The 23,744-nt window shown below is 44.6% G+C and overlaps 1 protein-coding gene across 1 annotated transcript; it reads right to left on the bottom strand.

Moving 5' to 3' along the window:
- Positions 1-1,034: 1,034 nt before the first annotated feature.
- C1H6orf118 (chromosome 1 C6orf118 homolog) lies at positions 1,035-23,454 on the bottom strand. Its single transcript, XM_075943881.1, has 12 exons — positions 23,435-23,454; positions 21,454-21,548; positions 18,428-18,448; positions 17,626-18,332; positions 16,718-16,840; positions 14,917-14,976; positions 12,260-12,384; positions 10,277-10,335; positions 9,551-9,732; positions 3,308-3,361; positions 2,750-2,811; positions 1,035-1,325 (listed from the first exon to the last, which is right to left on the bottom strand). Exons 1-12 carry the CDS (start codon positions 23,452-23,454, stop codon positions 1,151-1,153), a joined length of 1,683 nt encoding a protein of 560 aa, XP_075799996.1. The 3' UTR covers positions 1,035-1,150.
- Positions 23,455-23,744: the final 290 nt, after the last annotated feature.

Raw genomic sequence — 23,744 nt, forward strand, 5'->3', positions numbered from 1 at the left:
GGGATTGATGGTTTATTTGGGGCTCACTTCCTGCCCAAGATAACTGGGACTTCCCACCTTAATCAGTCCTGAAGAAAAGGCCCCCACAGCCTTGCCTATATGAAATCTGATGGGGATAACTCCTTAGCTGAGATTCTTTCTTCCCAGATATATCTAGGTTTGTGTTGTCAAAATCAAACTAACATACCAACCCTCTCTTTTCTCTCCTCTCTCCTCGCTTCTGTCTCTCTTCTCTTCCCTCCCTCTCTCCCTCCTCTTCTTTGCCTCTCTTCTGCAGTCTTCCAAATTAGGGTGAAATCTCTCCTGTTCATACTTTACCACTCACATGTGACCCTCAAGTAGGAAGCTATGGATGCTCAGAGGCATTCTTGTCATTTCCGTGCTCCATGCTTCAACTAGCACATGCCCAAAGAACTGAGAAGACATCCTTAGTCTTCAAAACTGTCACAAGTTCAAAAATGGCTGAGGTGTGTCCAGCCACCATGCAAACATTCTGACAAGACGCAAATATTATTTAGTTAAATGGGTATTAATTCAGGCACTACTGATACTGGTTGAATCCCCCCCACCACACACACACACACACACACACACACACACACACACACAGCTCCTGTTTGGGGCACTCATCCCCAAGATTGTACTGGAGGCACTTGGGCCCAGGTAATAACAAGTGTTTTAGGGGCAGCCATGGGACCTGCATGGCTGTGGATAGAAGCTGGCAGAAGTAGACCACTAGGAATCATGGCTCCTCGTCCCCATCACACTCTCTGCTTCCAGATCAGCACTGGTATGACTGTCTCCATCACATGCTCCTTCTGGGGAACACTAAGCTGCCCCAACCATGAAGGACTGAAACCTCTGAGATCATCAAAGCAAACCTCTGTTCCCTTCAGTTATTTCTGTCAGACCATCCGGTCACAACAATAAGCATGTGACCAGCATGGGTGTGACGTTTATTGCATTAAAGAACGTATGGAAACATGTTAGCACTTAGACAGGACTGGTATATAACACAGCAGGGTTAAATCGTTGTTCTTAATAAATATTTAGAGTGGTTTGTCCAATTGAAAATTACAGAGTGAAAGATGAGCTAAAGATCAGGACACACATGGAAGAAGTCAAATGAATCGCACGGAGCACACATCTATCAACACGCCGAGGAGGATGCAGATCCCGCACTGACGTTATTAGCGGGGAGCTGACAAAAAGAAACATCTTCATGGAGCTCAGCAGTGGAGACCCTCTGTCGCTTTCCAAACATCTTAGAGTCATCTTCTACATCTTCTAAATCTGCGTATTCCTTAATGAGATCATAAAGAATCCTTAAAATGCACAAGACATAAATGCAATGGATTAGGAAAAATAGACATTAAGGAGAAAAATAAGTCCCAGTAAATATCCATTTTAGGACAAATCTACCCGAACAGATGAGACCGAAATCAACAAGCTTTCTTTTCAGTTGTTTCGACACGCGAGCCTTGGCCTTGAATGCCGTGGGGCTTCTCTAGGACCAGAGGGGTACCCCCTACAGCATTTTCTGGGCTAATGATACCAGTGGACGACCCACCTTCTAGCCCATCCATTAGCCAGGGTGGGGTCCGGCAATCGTGACTGCTCTTTGCTGACTTCTGGCACCACATAAGGACCTGGAAGAGTGGTCCAGGCTCTCTCTGCTCATTCCTCTACCACATGAGAGGGAAAGTATAGTCCCTAATTTCTGCCCTTCCCTACGACTACAGCCTGTCGGGACCTCATGCTATTATGAGGAGGTGCCTGAAAAAGACCGTCTTTCTACATCAGGCAAGATGAATAAATACTAAATAAATGAGCCTCAGAGAGAAAAAGGGCTAACTGTTTGTCCTTTGCCTTGTAACACAGACCCGATGCCTAGAAACAGCGACTGTGGGGCTCCATGAAAAAACACACATGCACAGAAAGTTAGGGAAGCAGGACACTGTTGGGCCCAGGCCATGGTGCATGTATGGAGGCCAGAGGACAACTTGGAGGGGTCAAGGGTCAACTCAGCCTGAGCCCCCTCACTGGCCCCCATTTACTTTTTAAATTGAGAGTTTAGATGTATACAGGATTTCATTATGTTTTTAATAACATTAAAAGCCCTGTAATCTGAGCAAAGAATGCCACCCAAAGTTACATGTACCCATACCATATGTCTGGCCCTTACCCCTGAGAATTTACCCAACCCTTAGGCTTCTTCTAGTGAAATTATTTGCATATGGTTAGAGAAAATGTACATGTTGGTTTCTAGATCTTCAACTGATCACATGAGACAAGACACAAGCATTTAAAGCCAGCGCTCGTGAGGGCTGTCAAAGTCCCGTCTCCTTTCACGTGAACAATTTCTCTAGCACTCGAGCGCTTACCAGCACAGTATCTGGCAGAGGACTGGGGAGATGGCTCCGTGGGCAAAGCACAGCCACCAAATGTAAGGACTGGAGTTCATATCCCCAGAACCCATGTAAATGCCAGCGAGGCATGAAGGCAATCCTGCTGCCAATCCCAACACTCAGAAGGTGGAGACAGACCCTTGGGGCACTAATCCTGTCAGTGACTCTGGGTTCACACGAGAGACCCCGCCTCAACAAATAGGGTGGAGTAAACGAGAAAGAATCCCCACGGTAACCTGGAGCCTCATGTGCACAACTCCATCTGCACACACGTGTGCCCACAGATATGTAAAGGCACATTCACACACATACACATTTCAGAACACAGTATCAATGCTTACTGCCTCTCCTCTTTGCCGATCTTACTGTTTTTTATGAGCTGCTTGACTTGGTTTTCGATAACCTGCAGAGATATGAGAAACCTCCAGTCATCTAGAATACCACGAAGTTGGTCATGCAAAATGACAATAAGATAGAATCAGAAGTGGCGGTTCTGCCAGCTAGAGGGCACTAACCACACCCTGCACAGCTCAGAGGCGCACACAGCCAGGCTGTGCAGAACTGTGATGTAAGTGGCAATTGTCCATGTGTGTTTGGAGTGTTCCACTCCTTGCTGGCTGTAGTGTTCCTTGTTCTGATGGCAAGGTGTGTGGATAAATTAGAGAGAGACACAGTTATGATCGTCACCACCATGTAGTGTGTCTTCACTAATGCACTTGCTTACAAGAGTCCAGCTCTAGGCTGAAGTCTGCACAGCCAGACACAGCAAACACAGTAGACGGCTATTCCATAAGAAGAAGACAGACATTTTTGGGTGACTTATGGCACAGGCAAGCAGACACGTCAGGAAATTTTTCTACAGATAAACACCAGCTTGAATATTAAAAAAGACATCTTACTTTTATTTTCTTCTTTAAGATTCTGTTGGTTGTTTCCGATTTTAAAGCTTCATTCTGAAAGCAAATGGTTTTAAAAGCAATTTTAAAAGAAATGGGTAAGGCTTTATTTATGAAATTAAAGAAGCATTATGAGACAGGCTTGGCTGTAAATTTAAGCATGCTCAGTACCACATCACTTTTGAAAGAGACATTTACTCTGGTCAGACAAGGAGGCAGGCTAATTGCAGATCTTCATCTCTCCCTGTGTGCCTCCAAATCTAATCCCCCATCTCATCCTCATCTCTGTAACAGACCACTTGGTGCAGCCTCCATGTCCCCTCACCTCTAGCTGCTCACACAGACCTTCCCCTCCTAATTTTGCTCCTTTCAGCCCCGCCCCTACTCCAGCAGCATTCCCTGGGAAGCTATAGGCTTTCTTCTCTTCTCTGTAACAGTGCCCTGCTTCAGCCTCCCATCCCTCTCTGCCCCATCTCCAGCACATCACACAGATCTTCTCCAGCTCTCCTCCCCATTCATCCTGCAACCCCAGCCCCAACTCCAGCAGGCTTACCCTGGGAATCTGCCTGTCAGAGAAGCAAGCTACTTCTGAAAAATGTGAGACATGATGGAAATCGCTGGCTGCCTGGACAGTCACCCTAAGTTCCTCTGCAACATTGGGGGCATCCACCTTTGGCCTACAAGCCTAGCATATTCAATAGACTTTTCTGTGAGGTGGATATTCTGAAAGGCTGTCCTTCCTTGTCTTGACTATGTTTAGCACTCACTTTCTTTTGTGTCCTGCTTGTCCAGTTAGGAAAGCATACAATCAGCAGTCAAGGCAAGGGCATTTTCTTGCCCAGTTGCTTACTTTTGCCACAAGGTAAGTAAACTCCATGTGGAATTTCTTAGATGCCCATGTCCTTTTCTGAAGTAGATTGGTGCTGCCAGGAGCAGACATGTCTCATTGTCATAAAAAAGAACCTATGTTATTGAAACATCTTAAATGCCATATTCTGTAGTTCTCTGAAATGTTTGAACATGACCTGTCTATCTAAAATATGAATTTGTTTGACCTTGAAAACATACCTAATGTGACTATAAATTAAATTACAATAGATGACTAATTACTAACCTTTTATTTCCTTATTATCCAAAACAGTTGTTAATAATAATTTTCAAGGACTAGAAATTTGTATTGAATTGTTAAATGAGTTGTATAGGTATAATACCTTGAACAAGAGTAGAAATATATGTACAGTATGTTCTAACAAAATTAATCTCAAATTTGTAACAATATACAAATTTGTATACAATATATAAGAGTTTAATCCAATGTAAATCATTTAAAACTAGTAGCTGCTTTTTTAAAGTAAATTTAATAATCTAGCTTTTTATCTTTTATCTATATCCACCATTTTCTTTTCAAAGTAGATTAAATAATCTGCCCTTGTATCCTATCATATCTATATCCACCTTTTTCTCTTCAAAAGGAGAAACTTGAATCTAATTTCCTTGGTTTAGTTTTTTTCTGACCATTACCAATTATAACTTGTAACCATCCCCCCTAAACAATGACAAATATCCATAATCCATTGAGCAACCAAAAACTACCCACCCCACCTCTTGAGAATATATACATTGTACTCTTAAATTTACTTCCTTCTGTATGGGGGTTACAGTATCTTTAGAGTATCCAAAAAAAATTGAGTTGTCAGGTCCTGGGAGAGGTAGCTATATCATTTTTTTGTTCAATCTATGGGAAATGAGAAAGTACAGGGCTTGTTTCAAGTCCTGGCCAGAGCAGTCTGCTAGACTGGATCATCTCTGCTAACCACTTTGAAATTGTTCTGAACAGTCTGTGGTCCAAAGTGATCACTGAGTGCTGCATTCAGCTAAATGACATCACATGAACCAAGCAGAATCATAGTTGTGCTACCCCATCTTCTTTTTGGAGACTTCAGAGATTACTCTAGGAAAATGTATTGTTCATTGTGGAAAAATTAAACACTGTTCACGTCAAAATGGAAAGTTTGTATTGATAGATATGAATAAAGAAAGGTACCACAGAGGCAAAAATAGGCATGGGGAGCAGTAGAATTTTTGAAGGCAGAGTTTTGATAACCTTAGTCTCTAGATTTTTACCTTTCTTCTGTCCCACACCAGGTGGCTCTCATGATATGAGACAGAAACTCTGAATTTTTCTTTAAACAACATACTAAGATTTAAAGAAGGACGGCCACAGTTCAACTCCAAAGCCAGCTTTGATTTGTAAGTGAGTTGGGACTACCATTATATTGAGAAGTAAGGAGATATGTATGTTTAGGTAGTAAGATTTTACCCTACAGAGACTACTGGTATCATTAGTTAGATTTTCCTTTGCTTTGGATTTTTCTGGATAGCTATCTTTTCTTTTTTAGGCAAATAGATTTCCAAGGTCTTTTGACTTCTCAAAGATGGGTATTTTCTGTTTTCCTGCAAAGATAAGAACATAAACCTGCCATAACTTTTGTGAGATTTCCTTACAGCCTGTAGAATTGTCACCTCAGTGAAGGAGCTGTCATTTCTCTTATCAAGATGTTTCTTCTTTTCAAACTGAATCTCGATTAATTTTGATGGCATCCACAGCTTTTGTTCTTCTGTAGAAACAAGAGTGAAACAACTTCCCCAATGTAGCGCATCTCCAGGTTTCCATTCTGAGGTCAACACATCCTTGAAATACACTGACCCTCAATGTAGCGCATCTCCAGGTTTCCATTCTGAGGTCCACACATCCTTGAAATACACTGACCCCCAATGTAGCGCATCTCCAGGTTTCCATTCTGAGGTCAACACATCCTTGAAATACACTGATTGATTTAGTTTAAAAGTTTTCTCTTTTGCCCAATGGCTCTCTCCAGTTGTTGTTCCTTTCTCATGACCATAAGAAAATTCAAGGATAATAAAGCATTAGGCAATCGATTTGGGGGGTATATTTACCATCCTTTTTATTTATTTAACATATTCTTTATAGTTTGATCTTTCCCTAACTTTCTGACCTGTAGGATTGTTTAGTATACCTATAATATGCTTCTTATTATAATATGAAAAAAAAACACTGTTTCATTTTCTTAGTGACATATGCTGGGGCATTATCTGTTTTTGTTTGTGCAGGTATAACAATGATGACCATAACTTCTAGCAAATGTGTGATTACTGAATCATCCGTTTCTGAATTCAAAGCAGCTGCCCATTTAAAACCTGAATAGGTGTCAATGGTGTGATGTACATATTTTAATTTTCCTAATTCTAGAAAATGTGTAACACATTCATCTGCCACATTTCATTCATTTGAGTACCCTTTGGGTTACATCCTGTAGGTAGTGGTATTTGGTTGTATAAAGAGCCAGCAGGACATACTTTTATAATTTCCTTGGTTTGTTGTCATGTGATAAAAAGTCCTTTTTTAAACTGTTGCTGTTGACATGATGCCTTTTATGAAATTCTGCACATTCCCAATTAATAATCGATCAATTTCTGCATTATCTTTGTGCTAGAGGACCTGGCAGACCCATATGAGATTGGATGTGTGCTATGTACATGGGATGATGTCTACTCCTGATTATATCTTGTACTTGAATAAATGATAAAGTCAATATTGTATCATCTGGTATAAATTTAGTGTTTTCTGTATGCAAAACAACTCTTTCTTCATATTGTGAATCAGTAACTATTCTGAAAGATTCTTTAAAATCTCTTAAAACCATAAGAATTAGCATATATTTATGACTTTTAGACAGAATCATAAGGGCTTTCTTCTACTTTACTTCAATTTTCTGGTTTGTAACCTTCCTCTCTTGATTTATTTGCATTAGTATAGAATGTAGGGGCTCCAGTTATTGGTGTGTCCCATACAATGTGAGGAAGGAACCAATTAGTTCTCTGATAAGTCAAGTTCTCTCACTTTTTGGGATAGCTGTTGCTAATCACTCCCCAAAAACTTTCTACAAGTTCTTTGTCAACATTTACTTTCTTCCCATAATCTGTTAATTTCATCATTAGTGAATGGTACTACAATTTCTGCAGGATCTATTCCTGCAAATTGACAAAATCTCAATTTTCCTTTTATAATTAACTCAGAGACCTTTTCCACATACGTTTTTAATTTTTTTACTTGGTTTATGTGGTTGAAAGTTCCATTCTAAGATAATATCTTTTCTCTTCATTAAAATTTCTGTAGAGGATTGTTAAGAGGGTAATATGATCAGAATGTAGTTAAGATTTGTATTCACATTATCTACATGTGCCTTCCATAATTTCTCTCCAATCAAAGTAAATTCTCTCTCAACTTCAGCTGGTATCTCCCTGGGATTATTTAAGTCTTGTCACAATCTGAGGTTTTGTTTAAATTCATAGGTTCTTCAGCTTTTATCCAAATAGTGGGCCATAGATTGAAAATGTCTCCTCGCACTCCGTAAAAGTGATTAAGAGTCTGCAATTGATCTCTCCTAATTTTGATTTCTTGTGGTCTAAATTTCTGTAAACCTATTTTATAACATAAATAGTTTATAGAATCTCCTCTTTGTATTTTTTTAGGAGCAATTTGTAGTCCATACACTGTAAAACTTTCTTTACTTCTTCAAACATTCTTTCTAAAGTATCTACATTTGAATCAGATAGCAAAATGTTGTCCATGTAAAAGTAAACTACAGATTTAGGAAATTGCTTACATATTATTTCCAAAGGCTGACTTACAAAATATTGGCACAGGGTGGAGCTAGTTAACATTACCCATGGAAGAATCTTCTATTGATATACTTTAACAGGCTGAAAATTAGTATAAGTAGGCACTATGAAGGCAGATTTATCTCTGTCTTTTTCTTAAAGATATAGTGAAGAAACAATCTTTTAAATCAATAACTATAAGATGCCCTCCTTTAGGTAATACAGAAGACAAAGGAATTCCAGATTGTAGGGAGCCCATTGACTAAATCACCTTATTAAAAGCTCTTGGGTCTGTTACCAATCTCTATTTTCCAGATTTCTTTTTAGCAACAAACACAGGAGAATTCCAAAGGGTGGATGATTCTCAATATGCTGAGCGTCTAGCTGCTCCTGTACCAACTGTTCTAATGCCTGCAGTTCCTCTATCATTAAAGGCCATTTCTTAAATATAGAATTGTCTGTCAACCATTTTAAAACTAAGGCCATTGGTACCTCTGAGAGTTTGCCAGTTGTTGTTCTATGTTTTTGTACAGCCTGAATGGTCAGTGACTGTTTTTACAGTATCTAATAATATCATTCCTAGAAATATGACTTGGTTTATGGTACATTTCTGAGAGTGTAGAAATGTTAATCTGAGTATTCCATTGTTGTAACAGATCACAACCCCTAGATTCACTGCTATATTAGCCACATATGGCCTCAGCCTTTCTCTCTGTCCTCTGGCCCTATGCATTCAACCCATCTCTTGCTTTGCTTTTCCTGAGATAGAGTTCCAGTTCCTCAGAATTGAAAATCTGCCTCCTAAAGAGGCCAATTTGCTTGACAAATTTTGTTTCTTTTTCTTGGGAATTGAAGGTTGGTGACAAACCTGTGTCAAGCAAGTCCAATAGCCCCAGTGAACTTAAGCATGTTGCACCGATGGTTTATTTTTCATTGTACTTAAAACAGTGTGTTGTTAAGCATGGAGTTGCCTGCCATAGAATTTAACCATAAGTTTACATGCACTGAGAAATCGAATAATTTTTGCAACCCATCTAATTGTGGTGTTTGCTTTTCGGTGGTGTCTACAAACCAGTCCAGAGCATAGCCCAGTGTGCTTGCATCCATAAATCACACACACAACAGCATCAGTAACTGATTGTTAGGGTGACTTGATCTTCCGGGTAGCTACACTGAGTAGCTACGGGAACAGTGTTCAGTTAATATCCTGCATTCCCACCCATGGTTTAGAGCAACACTACCCTTCTATGTATTTTGCAAGTCTTGTTCTGCATTGTAAACAAAAAGCCCAGCACTGCTAAAATACATGGAACTAGCCACAAGAGACCCTACTAGGCCACATTTCCCACAAGTTCCATGCACGCACTCACAGGGCTCCAGAGACTCATGTCTCCTTTGTTTCTGTTTTAGCTAGGCCTTCACTGCTCTATGTAGTCACTACACCTTTTGAAGTGAAAGCATACTTAGGACTAAGCTTCATTAGATTTTACCCTGAATCAAATTGTTTTGCGGGTATGGTTAAACAAAAAAAGGAAATCTTTACACGAATAATAATTTGCATACCTCTAAGCTTTTAATCCCATTCTCGGTGATATCTGACACTCTTGAATGCACCATTGTCTCTTTAATGTGTTTCTCAAGTGCTTTAATCTCATCCCATTTTTCAAGGATTTCGCATCTCCTCTTCTCAACCTTCTCAATCAGAGTGAGTTGGTCCTCATCATTTTTGTTTCTCTCAAAAGATTCTGGAGATAGTTTTGAAAGCAGTTACTCTGTTTTATATCTTAACACTTGTTAAGAGTGCTGGATGTATGATGTCATATGTTACATATACTGGTAGTATAATTATATATGTATATATGTATTAGCTATATCATATAACTCAAGCATATTAATAAAAATTAACTGTTCTGAATAAATAGGGTATTCCTCTCAATGTGGCTGCATACATTGTGGGTGCCTTGTCTTGCAGACTCCAGGCTAAGTGGGAAGAGGCAGTTGTGAATGATGACCAGAACCTCCACCAGGTTATTTTCTCACAGTGCACACTTCTGAGAAACCACATGAGAAGGATGGAGCAGGGGAGGGGTGCACAGCGCCCTGGGGAGACCCCTGTGAACACCATGCAGTTTGGTTCAGGTTTAAGGAGAATCTGCTGAAGACTGAGGAACTGAGGCTGAAGTGGGAGTAGGAATTAGGTAGGTGTATGGTGAGGGAGGAAAGGGAGGTGGATCAAGACACCCAGAGAAGATACTAGAAAGGCAGCTGGCAGTCCTGGAAGGCACTCACCTGATTTCTCCTTAGCAGACTGCAGCAACAGGCTCTCCGCCTCCAGTTCACTTCTCAGTCTAAAAATCGATAGGGAAGCAGTTACACAACAGCAAGCTCTGCTTGGACCTTATTGCAACTGATCATTTTATAACACAAGTCGTGTGTGTGTGCCCGCGCGCGCATGCACGCATGTGTGCATGCATGTGTGCCTGCTGGTGAGTGTGTATGTGTATGCATATATGTGTGCATTCGTGCATGTCTGTGTGTGTGTGTCTTTTTATGTGTGTGCACATGCATGCATATATGCCTTCGGTGAGTTTGCATGTATGTGTGCATTAGTACGTGTGTGTGTGTGTGTGTGTGTGTGTGTATGAATGTGGATACACTTGTGTATGACAGTGTGGATGTGCCTGTAACACACATATCTGTGGAGGCCTGGGGTTGATGTCAGGCATCATCCTTGATCCTCTATACTACTAAAATAGGATCTCTCACTTGAACCAAAGCTAAGTATTCCACTTGTCTAGGTAGCCTACTACACCAGGAGATCCTCTGTCTCCACCTCCACATATGTTTCCAGGGCAACCACCATACCTAACGTGAATTTCTATGGGTGCTAGGGATCTGGATTGACTCCCTCCTGGTCTACTCCCCAGCCGCAGTCAGTGTGATTCCCCTGAGCATGGCAGATAGGCTCGAAGCCCAAGGTAGACACATTTGGCATGGCATTCTGAAGCAGGTCCTGCCTCACCCCCGCTTCCTCTCTGTATCTGACACCAAGTCTAACATGGTCTACAATGTTTCACTCCTCCTATTGCAGCGTGTGTTGCCTTCTTCTCTGGGATTCATAAATAGCAAACGTCCTTTGTTTTAGGACTTGCCTGGGTCCCCCCTCATTGTCTGATGTGATCACACCTGGACCTGACACCTCCAGTCAGGGCCTCTAAGAGTGTGACTATCTTCATGGAAGAAAGTGGACACAGGTCACACTACAAATGTTTAAAAGTCAAATGTGAGGGACACATGGCTACAGGGGAAACGTATACATTAGGCCAAAACCTGAAGTATCACCTGCAAGACACAATGTGACATCCACAGCCAGTCCTCCATGTCCCTGGGGAGAGCAGGAGCTATGGCAGCCACGCTGTGTAAGGACTTTAGAACAAACTACAGTGAGAGACAATAGCTTTCTCTCTCTGTAACACTGACAGAAAATTCAATGTTTTGCTTCTGAGGACTATTTTGTTGGGTTGGTTCAGAATGGCTACCGTCTATAGTCTTTTATATATACATTCTTAAAAATGACACGCTCTGCCCAATGGTGACATCACTCTATACAACTGCTCAGAGAGTATCTTAGGGTTTCTATTGCTATGAAGAGACACCATCATGACCATAGCAACTCCTACAAAGGAAAATATTTAATTGGGGTGGCTTATAGTTTCAGAGGTTTTGGCCATTATCATCATGGTGGGACTTGGCAGCATGCAGGCAGACATGGTGCTGGAGAGGGAGCCAAGTATCCTACATCTTGATTTGCAGGCAAGAGTAAGTGGTCTGTCTCACTGGGCATAGTTTGAGCATGTATGAGACCTCAAAGCCCACCTCCACGGTGACACACTTCCTGCAACAAGGCCACACCTACTCCAACAAGGCCACACCTCCTAACAGTGCCACTCCCTTTGGGGGCCATTTTCTTTCAAACCACAACAGAGAAATTTCAGGGTTTTCTAAGAAAATCAGAAGGCTCTTTCTGGCCCAGCCATCCTCAGTCCAGTCAAACAGACCTTCAGAGACCTCCAAGAGACTTGCCATGAGGTCCAACACCATAGTCAGACATGCAATTGTTTGTGGGAAAGTCCGGGTTAACAGGATAACGTTGGTACAGGTACCACATCGCGCATGGCAGTGCAGAAAAATGCAGATACTGCGCATCACAGTTTCAAGGTCTTGCTAAGTATCAGTGGAAACTTGACCAGCACCATGCAGCTGGTTCCTTACTTGTCATTGCGCTCCAGGGCTGCCAGGGCAGCCTGCTCGAGCTTCCTCAGCTGCTCCTTAGCTTGTTCAATGTCTGTGCTGAGCACAGGGCTCTTCTCCAATCCCTTAACTTCGGCCAGGAGCCGCTGCCAGGAGCAAAGCACACAAAGAGTAGGGTGGTCAGGGAGAGCAGAAGGCACTCTGGGCTTTTGCTCAAGTAAGGCCCAGGTTGCTCATGGAAGGCCCAGGTTGCTCATGTGTGGCCCAGGTTGCTCAAGTAAGGCCCAGGTTGATCATGTGTGGCCTAGGTTGCTCATGTGTGGCCCAGGTTGCTCATGTGTGGCCCAGGTTGCTCAAGTAAGGCCCAGGTTGATCATGTGTGGCCTAGGTTGCTCATGTGTGGCCCAGGTTGCTCATGTGTGGCCCAGGTTGATCATGTGTGGCCAAGGTTGCTCATGTGTGGCCCAGGTTGCTCATGTAAGGCCCAGGTTGATCATGTGTGGCCCAGGTTTATCATGTGTGGCCCAGGTTGCTCATGTGTGGCCCAGGTTGCTCATGTGAGGCCCAGGTTGCTCATGTAAGGCCCAGGTTGCTCATGTGTGGCCCAAGTTGCTCAAGTAAGGCCCAGGTTGATCATGTGTGGCCTAGGTTGCTCATGTGTGGCCCAGGTTGCTCATGTGTGGCCCAGGTTGATCATGTGTGGCCCAGGTTGATCATGTGTGGCCCAGGTTGCTCATGTAAGGCCCAGGTTGATCATGTAAGGCCCAGGTTGCTCATGTGAGGCCCAGGTTGCTCATGTAAGGCCCAGGTTGCTCATGTGTGGCCCAGGTTGCTCATGTAAGGCCCAGGTTGCTCATGTGTGGCCCAGGTTGCTCATGTGAGGCCCAGGTTGCTCATGTAAGGCCCAGGTTGCTCATGTGTGGCCCAGGTTGCTCATGTGTGGCCCAGGTTGCTCATGTGTGACCCAGGTTGTTCATGTGTGGCTCAGGTTGCTCATGTGTGGCTCAGGTTGCTCATGTGTGGCCCGGCTTGCTCATGTAAGGCCCAGGTTGCTCATGTGTGGCCCAGATTGCTCATGTAAGGCCCAGGTTGCTCATGTGTGGCCCAGATTGCTCATGTGTGGCCCAGGTTGATCATGTGTGGCCCAGGTTGCTCATGTGTGACCCAGGTTGATCATGTGTGGCCCAGATGTCCTAAATGAGTACATTGGGAGAGCTGGAGGAAGAAGCAAAATAATGCCAAAGTTCCAAGTAGAATAATCTTCACAATAGTTTAAGATTTTATCTTTCTAAGAATTCTTAAGAATGGAAGGGTAATTCATGGTTTCTTTGTGGAACTGGGTTGGGGAAAGACAAAGAAGAAAGGGCCCGGTACATCATTATCAACTATTTAAAAAATGTGATAGACAATCTGAATCTCCTATCTTTATGTGAACATAAACAAGGTGGGGCTCATGCTGGGTGACAAAGGCCTTTGCCTTGTTAGGTTCTGGGCTTCAGAATGGAAAGAGAGCCCCAGAAGCTTGCCAGTTCCCTCACTTGGGTGTCTGATTGAGATGTGGGCATGAATTATTCTTTTCTGCCACACCTCAGAGTAAGGCCTGTGACTGTAGTCGCTGCTCAATCCTGATTTTACTTAAAATGCTGATTTGATTGATTGACTGAACATTTATGTGTATGGGGGTTTTGCCTGCATGTATATTGTTTTACCACATGGATGCCTAGTGCTTGTGGAGGTCAGAACAAGGTGTCAGATCTCCTGGAACTGAAGTCACAATGGTTGTGCACTACCATGCAGGTGCTGTGAACTGAACCTGACCCCTCTGCAAGAGCAGCCAGTGCTCTGAACTGTGGAGCTACCCCTCCAGGCCCTCAAAACCTATTATTACATAGCATTGAAAGTCTCAGAAATAGAACGTAATGTCCATGAGTGTTTTATTAAGATGTAATTTAGAACTGACTCTGTACGTTAGAGGGTATATGTGTGTGTGTATATATATGTGTGTATGTATATGCATATATGTATACACATGCTTAATTAAGTGTACACACATATACATGTGCGTGTATATAAAGAAATATATATAAAGAAATTACATATATATGTAAAGAAATATATATATTTACATATATATGTAAATATATATATAAAGAAATTGCATTTTCTACTTCACAAAATAGTTACTAATCTCAAGGTGCCAGGTTTTGGGCTGTCTGTCTATCATTCCCTTAGGACATTTTTCACTAGAACAGGGCATGTTGATCTACTGACCCACTGACCCTACAGAGACTACTGGGAAAAACTGTCATCAGTTACACGAGGAGACAGAGATCTGTGTTGTGGCTCTGGGTACACCTGCTGTGACAATCGGCCCACTCAGGGTAACAACAGGATGCTATTTCCTGGGAATCACTGCAGTACCATTTATGCCCCTCCCTAGTCGCGCTGGCTGTGGTGAGGGGATGACTCCGTGCTGTGTCAATGAACAGGAAAACTCTTGACCCACAATACTTTAGCTTCATATGAAGATCACCCTCTTAAAAATGAAAGTACCAGCTATTTTGCATGACAGAGGAACAAACAACCTGGGGCTTCCCAGGTTGAGAGTGTCCTCCTAATCCTAAGTATGAAGCCATGAACATAAAGGCTCACTCTGGGCCCTCCCTGGTGGTTGCTACCTTATACTGTGCTGTGGGCTGCGAGTCCAGAAGGGCGGCCATGTAGAGTTCATATTCATCCTGTGGGGAAAAAAAAGTCACCAGATGGACGGGCATGTGTATGGGGGCGGAATGTGTGGATGTGTATATACATGTGCATAGGCACCCACGTGTGCGTGGGTGTGTATATACATGTGCATAGGCACCCACGTGTGCGTGGGTGTGTATATACATGTGCATAGGCACCCACGTGTGCGTGGGTGTGTATATACATGTGCATAGGCACCCACGTGTGCGTGGGTGTGTATATACATGTGCATAGGCACCCACGTGTGCGTGGGTGTGTATATACATGTGCATAGGCACCCACGTGTGCGTGGGTGTGTATATACATGTGCATAGGCACCCACGTGTGCGTGGGTGTGTATATACATGTGCATAGGCACCCACGTGTGCGTGGGTGTGTATATACATGTGCATAGGCACCCATGTGTGCGTGGGTGTGTATATACATGTGCATAGGCACCCATGTGTGCACACAAGGGTCACAGCTGACATCAGGCTTCTTTTTCTATCACTGCCTCCCTTGTGCTTGCTCACAGATTGGCTAGACTTGCTAGCCAGCAAGTCTGGGATCTTCCTCTTTCTGCCTTGCCCCAGCACTGGGATTCAGATGTGTGTATCATAACACTCAGGTTTTATGTAGGTACAGGGTATTGAAACCCAGATCCTGCAAGCACTTTGCCCACTGAGTTATGACCCAGCCCCAAGTATTATTTTTCTGAATGCATAAATCCCACAGGTATTAAGTAGTATTTCAGTTAAAACCACTTCAAGCATGAAGTCTAAAAACTGTGCAATGTGTTTAAACACACACACACACACACACACATACAAATTTATAACACTGAATTGTCGTTGAATCCTATATTGACTACAAGCTACTAATTCAAGATGCTGTTGGAAAGCATCCTGAAACATATCCAAGCATGCTATCCCCTGCCATGTGTCAATCTGAGAGCTGCAGAAGAGGAGGTGGCAAGAGCCCCGGGAGATAAGCAGCACACTGCCATCATTAGCCACCCCTTGTCCTCAGAGAAATCAGAGCACAGCACGGGCCTTGTGATGGTTGGGATGAGATCGTCCCCACTGGCTCATGTATTTGAACACATGGGCCTGAGTTGGTGGTACTTTGAGGAATGTAATGGAGCCTTTAGTTGGTGATGCCTCAGGGGAAGAAGGGAGCCACTGAAGGCAGGCTTTAAGTACTTATATCCTGGCTCTAGTTTCGGTTATTTCTCTCCGCTTCCAGTGCATGGACAACAATGTGATGGACCAGCTTCTGCCGCCATGTGTTTCCTGTCTGTTGCTGTGCCTTCCCACCACCACGATAGGCTCTAGGCCCCTGAAACCCAAGCTTAAAATAAAGACGTTCTTCCCTATCTTGTTCGTAGTCTGGGCATTTTAGCACAGCGGCAGATAGTTAACACAGGCTTTATGCAACTCGACTTCAACCTGGATCCCACAGAGCTACTTTCAGGGCAAAAATCACAAGGTCTAAGAGCCTCGTTCTGAAAGTGCGTTTGCCATGCTGTTCTGAGCTCATGGTTGGGAAGCTGTGGTGGGCAATCACAGGCCTGAGCAACAAGTTAATCAGTGCTTGCTTCTCATGACTCCCATGACAGACAGGACAGGACGCAGATCCTCTGACTGATGACTTCCTCTGTGGAACTGTGCAATTGCTGTGAGGCCCGAGACCTCTTAGGAATGCAGCTTCTCCTGCATAGCTCTCAACCATGACGAGGAAAATGCCCCTTGTTACCTTAACCTCTTTCAGGAGGTCCCCAAAGATCAAAGAGCTGTTGCAAATATCCTCAAAGATTTCCCCAAAGACCTGCAACCGGTTGAACTGCTGAGGATTGCAAGTGCATATCTTCTTGAGCTCCTGGAAGGAAGACGCATAGTCAGTCCCTAAAGGCGGTGGGGTCCCGTGTTCTTTTCAGAACAGTTTGTCCTTCTGAGGGTATGGTTGGAAAAGGCGATCCAGATGCTGGACTCTTAGAGCAGGTGGCAAATCAGGGAGCCTCTGATATCCTTTCTTCCACAGTGGCTTAGAGCCTGGCCACTTGTATGTGTTCACGCCTGCTCATTTTCTCTCTCCACCCCTGCCTCCTGCACTCCGAAGTTCATCCTCTACCCCCTTCCCCACCCCTTCCCTTTCTCACAGAATTCTCGTTCCTAATCCTAGGCTCTGGCTCTCTGACACTTAGATGGCTCTTCTCTACCCTCCTGCCTTGAATTCTTGCTCACACTGTGCTGCCCTGGTCAATACGGTTCCCTCTCAGCCCACAGTCACTTCACACATCACAGCCCCCACCAGCACGCCCCCATCATTCCTAACCCAATAGCATCTGTATCAACTCTTTTGCCCAGCTCTTCCCACTCATCTTCTACAAGAGGTTAGTACCTTGGATACAATGTTTCCAAAGCTGTCCCCACCCATCACTGAATATTGCTGATCATGAAATTTACCTCCAGCTTACTTTTGTCAAATGTCACCTTCCTCCCCATCACCTTAATTCTTATTGACCATCCTGGGTATTAGGTGCATCAGCCACTTTGTTGCATTCTGCCTGAACAAGTAACTGGAGTACCTCGGGTTGAGTCTGGGCCCATGAGGGTCTCTAAACTTTAGCCCCATGTTGAGCACATGAGCCCCACTCCCCTTACCTCCTTCAGTTTGTTCTCGTGGTTCACAGCCACTTTGCTCCCCGTGAAATCATTCTTCCGGAGATCTTCCTTTGCCAACACTTCTTTCTGGAAGCTAAGGAACTTGTTGTATCTGTCAGCTTTTGTTATACCAGCTAGGTAGGAGCTGACATAGCGATACACATCCCTGCCTGGGAGAGACTTGTAGCACTGGCGACTGGATGTCACCTCTGGGTATTTGAGCACTTTCATCTCAGGCAGCCTGAGCTCCTCCTTCCTGTATTTTTCACGCGAGAACACATGTCTTTCCCTTACTTCATCGTCCTCCTCGTCCTCTGGAAACGTCTTCAAGGCGACACCCTCTTTGTAAGCATGGGAAGTGATCACACATGGGTTCAAATACCGGAACAGCTGCGTGTCATGGCTGTCATCGGGATGCAGGGCAGTGTTGATGGTGAAGTAAGCCCATGAGTCTCTCATCTTTGCTAACTGTTTGTCTCTGGACGCAGAGGGTGAGAAGACCCTGGTTTCCTCCCTTGATAGGTTTGCACTGCGCCAGTGCTGGGTGATAGTCTGGGATGGGTTATAAAGTTTGTTGGGGTTCAGGTGTCCAGAGGTGTAGACATAGACATCATCCCTGTGATCCTCCTGGAGTCGGGTTAGGAGCTCCCTCAGGTTGCACAGAGTCTTAACACCACGTGTCTCACAGTGCTTCCACTTCAGGTAAACTGCTCAGGAGAGAAAGCACAACCGTGAGCCCCTTCTGCAGCCACTGCGAAGGTCTTCAGAGAGGACAAGATCAGTCCTTGGAAGTCAAACACACCTGTGGCCACCTCAGGTGTAGCTGAGGATAAAGAACACGTGGGTGAGCCGCAGGGGCTCTTATCAGCATAAAACTCACAACCCTCCAAGGGCAACCTGCTGGATAGTCTTAATTTTCAATGTGACACAGTAAAATCACCCATGAAGGGAATCTCAAGAAGGGAGGGTCCGGATCAGGTTGGCCATGAGGTCTTATTTGTCCCAGGTTGTCTTTATGACCTTAACTGATGTGGGAAGAACCAACCCACTGCAGGCAGCACCAATCCCTATGCTCAGTGCCCCAGATGGTGCAGGTGTAGAGAAAGCACAAAGGACAAGAAAGACATTTGCGTTCTTTCTCCTCTGCTCTTGACTGTGGTGCAAAGTGACTAGCTGTTTGAATGAAGTTCCTGAGCCCTTGGTTTCAGTGGTGTGATGGACTGGTGCCTGGAATCGTAAGCCTGGCAAACCTTTTAGCTCCTAAACTTGTTTTTGTTGGGTATTTTTTTATCAATGAAATGAAAGGAGGAGCACCAACCAGAGAGGAGATGAAGCGCTTTGACGTGACACAGTGTTGCCAACGAGTATAAGCAAAACTCCTCTGAGAAGGCAATTTTCACATAAGGTTCTGATTTTCCTTGGCAAGGATGAAAGGGTCACCCCTAAATGTGATTCATAAGGCATGCCAGGGAATAGACAGGGGTTGCTTATTTGTTTGATTCTTTCTCCACTCTAATTACCAAAGTGGTGTTTCTCAACCTGTGAGTTGTGACCCCTAAAAATCAAATGACCTTTTCATGGGGGTGCCTAAGACTGTCTGAAAACACAGATGGTTATATTATAGTTCATACTGTAGCAAAATTACAATTATAAAGTATTCTATTTTTGTTGTTGTTGTTGTTGTTTTCGAGACAAGGTTTCTCTGTAGCTTTGGTGCCTGTCCTGGAACTAGCTCTTGTAGACCAGGCTGGCCTCAAACTCACAGAGATCCATTTGCTTCTGCCTCCCGAGTGCTGGGATTAAAGTCGTGCACCACCACCGCCCAGCTGCAGTTATAAAGTAGCAAGGAAGATCATTTTATGGTTGGGGGTCCCCACAGCATGTGGAACTATATTAAAGAGTCATGGCATTAGAAAGGTTGAGAACCGCTGCTCTAGAGACTATCAAGGTCCATGCACCCAGCCCTAACAACTGACCTGCCCTTCAGTTCTTCCTCTCCTGAATATTGAAACAAACACATCTGAGAGGGAAAGTTTTAAGGTTTTACCCAGTACTACAAAGAAATGCCCTTGACTGGCAAAATATTGTGACTTTCAAAACCGATAGTCCTGAATTTCCTCCAAAGTATGAACACAAAACCACCCCAACTGTGGGATATGGGAGTGGGAGGTTCCCAATGCTACAAAGCCATTCTTCTGTTAGTTTATGTCCAGGAAAGACTCAAACCCACCAAAGCCACCAGAGAGTTCTTTCTGCTTAGAACAACCTTCCTAATGCTGTGACCCTTGAATACAGTTCCTCAGGTTGTGGTGACTCCCAACCATAAAATCATTTTTGCTGCTACTCCATAACTAAATATCTGATATGCAGGCGGTCTTAGGTGACCCCTGTAGAAAGGTCATTCACCCCCAAAGGGGTCTTGACCCATAGTCGAGAACTGCTCACTTAGCTTGTGTTTCCCCTGACTTGCAGTGATAGTCGACAAATCCAAGTGCCGTTCTTTCTATCAGGATCTTACACTGTCTACCACGTGTTCTGTTCCCTGTGCGAAGTCACCAGCCTCCTGACTAAAGACACGAGCAGTCTGCACCTCCCACAATCTTCGCCCAACTCCAGAAGACTCCAATGTTTGAATTGCTCCTCGGGAAGTGCAGACCCCACAAATGATCTGAAAACAAGCTGGCTTTGGGGGGAAACAAGAGGACTTTTTGAACGTTCTTTAATGCGGACAACACGGTGTTGGGTTGTTAGACACGGCGTCAGCTCAGTTAAATACCCTCTATATCTTTATCATTTTTTTCTTTTTCTTTTTTTTCTTGCCAAGATGCAAATAATAGGCTTTACTGTGAAGATTACATTAATTTAGACCATTTTACTCAAACTAACCAGCTCCTGATTTTATTTCCGTTCTCACGAGCAGTGTTTGGACGAGCTCTGTGGACTAAGAGGAGAAAGCACTTGGGACACTGTGAACTCAGAACTGTGTTCCATGGTCACTGAGGGTGGACTGTGAGTGGGTGAGTGTAGTGGACACTTAACATCAACACAAAAACAAAATGGAGGCCCTCCTGCTCCCTGTCCTGACATGGGATGTGCTGACAGCAACATGCTGGGATCAGGTGATCCACACCAATCAGGAGCAGAGGCCCCAAAGGTCTGCAAAGACAAGAAAAGCCTCAGCAGGTTCATACACACCCAGGCTCCAAAAGGTTCAGCAGACACTGGTCTCCAATGTACCTCAGCACACAAGAACCATTCATATACTCTAGCAACAAGAGATCCTGTGAGGCCCTGACTTTGCAGACTCCCTTTTATAAAAGGGGTTTCATCTTAAGCCGTCTAGTGACCGGGGACCGACCTCAGTTCCAGGAACGTGCTGTGATAGAATTTAAATGATACCCTAGAAATAGCCAATTAAGGAGCAGGGTCATAGAACTTATGGAGGTCCAGATGTTTTCTGCAGACACCCTCGTCTTGGCAGACCTCCTGACAGCAATTTGTGGTCCTTTCTTAACAGTCTGCACCCAAAGTTTGACCAATGGTTGCAGAAATCATCTTACTCTGTGCCCCCTTCAACCAATCCCAAGCCCCCAAAACATGTGTCCATCCACCCCGATTGTGGCAGTTCTCCTTAAAAAGCTCTCCTTTCCCTGGGCACGGGGTCTCACTCTCTCCTCACCCACAGTGTTGGTGTGCTGGAAGAGTGTGGTCCAGACTTGAGTTTGTTAAACAAAGACCCTCATCCACTTTGCTTTGGTACTGGCTCCATGGATTCATCTGGGATTCAGTGACATGGGCATAACAGTTCTTTGGGTGACCACGTCTCACCAGGTCTCTTGCCGATAGCCCGGCTCTCTAGGTGTTGAACGTCCCACGCCACGCTGACCTGACTAAGCACACCTGTGGTTGCCTTCAAGGAACACCTGCAGTGGAGCTAGCAGCCACTCACCGTCCTTCCCACCAGTGGGTGTGGACGTGGGGGTCTGCCTGGCACTGGGCCTTCAGACTGGTAACCTCCTTGGTGCCACTACCTCTACCAACTGTCCACGAGTGAACTCTGCCTCTGGATATCGGTGTCATCATGTAGAGCGAAACTGTTAGGTTGTTAGGTTTATTTCCTGTGAATTGTTCTCCACATATGACTGCCTGTTTCTCTGGGATCTTCTGTGTTCCAAGACAGCAGTGTGGTACAGAAAGTTGATCTGAGCTCAGCTTTATAAAAAGCAAACACTGAACTAGTGAGTCCCTCCATCCATTTCCCTCCGGGGCACTGTACATACTAACACACACATGTACACCTTCACATACATCCCACAACATAACATGTACACCTTCACATGCATCCCACAACACAACACAAATACAATGGGATGGTTATTTTTGATTTTAACCTTGACACAGCCTAGACTCCCTGCAGGAACCCTCAAGAGAAATTGTCTAGATGAGGTTCCCCCTGGCTGTGCCCTGAGGGGTTTTCTTAAATGGGTTAATTGCGGTGGAGAGACCCACCCTGTTTCCTGGGCTGGACTCTAGACTGAATGAAGTCACGTGTCCTTTGCTCCTGGTTGTGGAGAGAAACGACCAGCTTCTTCAAGCTTCTGAAGGGGCAATGTGCCTCTGGGTCCAAGCAAAGCATCCTGATCCAGGAGCTGATCTTCGGCCATCAGAAGGGTCCCTAACTTTCAAACCCACTTCTGAGAAACAGGCTTTCCCAGGCAATCAAACATCACCTAAGCCAAGTAAACACACAAAAATGGAGACGGACAACTTACAGTCAGGTTTCAGATCCTTAGCCATCGCCCCTCTAGTCACCAGTTGGGAGTCAAGGCTGCAGTTGCCATGGGAACAATCAACATTCTTAGCCCCTCCTCCACAACATAGCAGTGGGGCCTGGCTACAGGGTGGCAGGAGAACCAGTATTTCCCATGGCTCCTCAGCCAGGCCTGCCAGTATTGCCAGGGAGCACAGGAAGAATGCTCACTGGCTTAACTTTTCAAAACAAAACATTCCTTTGGATTTGACAGCAACTAAGCAGACTTATTATGGAGCCTGGGGACAAAAGGTGACTCTTCCCTGTGGTGTCCCAAATGAATGTGCTCCTGCTAAGGTCCTTGGTTTAGCCCAGAGAGCAGTGGACACTAAGGCAACCCTGGGCTGTGGTGTTACTGTATATGTGATACCACCACCAATGGAGATTCTAGACTTCTGTTGACTTACTCCAGGCTATCCAGGGAGGAAAGAACTCCGATTTACACACCTCCACCAAACTCTATCGCCTCTTTTTTTTTCCTCCAGCCAGAAAGAATTCTTCCAAGTCATAACAGCCATGCTACCCCTTAGGTGACAAAATCAGAACACCAAGGGTTGGATACCTGTCAGGCCTTAAGAAGACAGAAAACCCCAACTCTATTGTTTAAAATAGTCCATTAAAGTGATTGAAGAAGTATATTCAGTTATTATCTGTGCAACCTGTCAAAACAAAACTGGATTTTTCTGGAAGCAAATCCCTGGTTTACTCGTGTTGTTCTATGTTCTTCCTCTGTGTGATGCTGGGGGCCCTCTGAAAGCTGAGGGATGGGAGGACCAGACACACCTGGGCTGTCCCAGGGAGGAGCTTCCTTAGCAGCAATATCTACGCCTGCACTGTGGAAAGCCAGGAGAGCAGAGGTGCTGCTGCTCGACCCCAGCCCCACCGTGACCTTGACCTATGACCTCAGCAGTGAATCCTGACCCAGAGCCAGCACTGTGGAAAAGCAGCTGCAAGGTGCTTCTCAGTTGTCAAGATCTGGTGTGCAAGGGAACAACTTACCTCAGAGACAAATGTCCCATCGTGGCGCAACAGTCACCAACCACACACCCCTAGCAACAGTCACCAACCACACAACCCTAGCAACAGTCACCAACCACACAACCCTAGCAACAGTCACCAACCACACACCCCTAGCAACAGTCACCAACCACACACCCCTAGCAACAGTCACCAACCACACACCCCTAGCAACAGTCACCAACCACACACCCCTAGCAACAGTCACCAACCACACACCCCTAGCAACAGTCACCAACCACACACCCCTAGCAACAGTCACCAACCACACACCCCTAGCAACAGTCACCAA

Source organism: Microtus pennsylvanicus, chromosome 1, assembly GCF_037038515.1.
Source record: "Microtus pennsylvanicus isolate mMicPen1 chromosome 1, mMicPen1.hap1, whole genome shotgun sequence".
Taxonomy (NCBI): Eukaryota; Metazoa; Chordata; class Mammalia; order Rodentia; family Cricetidae; genus Microtus; species Microtus pennsylvanicus.

Bases quoted from the DNA above. Each gene is read 5' to 3' on its own strand.
- C1H6orf118 (XM_075943881.1), bottom strand. From the start codon at position 23,454: ATGGGACATTTGTCTCTGAG. The intron at 21,549-23,434 runs GTAAGTTGTTCC...GCTCCACTGCAG, and splicing joins ATGGGACATTTGTCTCTGAG to GTGTTCCTTGAAGGCAACCA. The intron at 18,333-18,427 runs GTGTGTTTGACT...TCTCCTGAGCAG, and splicing joins TACACCTGAGGTGGCCACAG to TTTACCTGAAGTGGAAGCAC.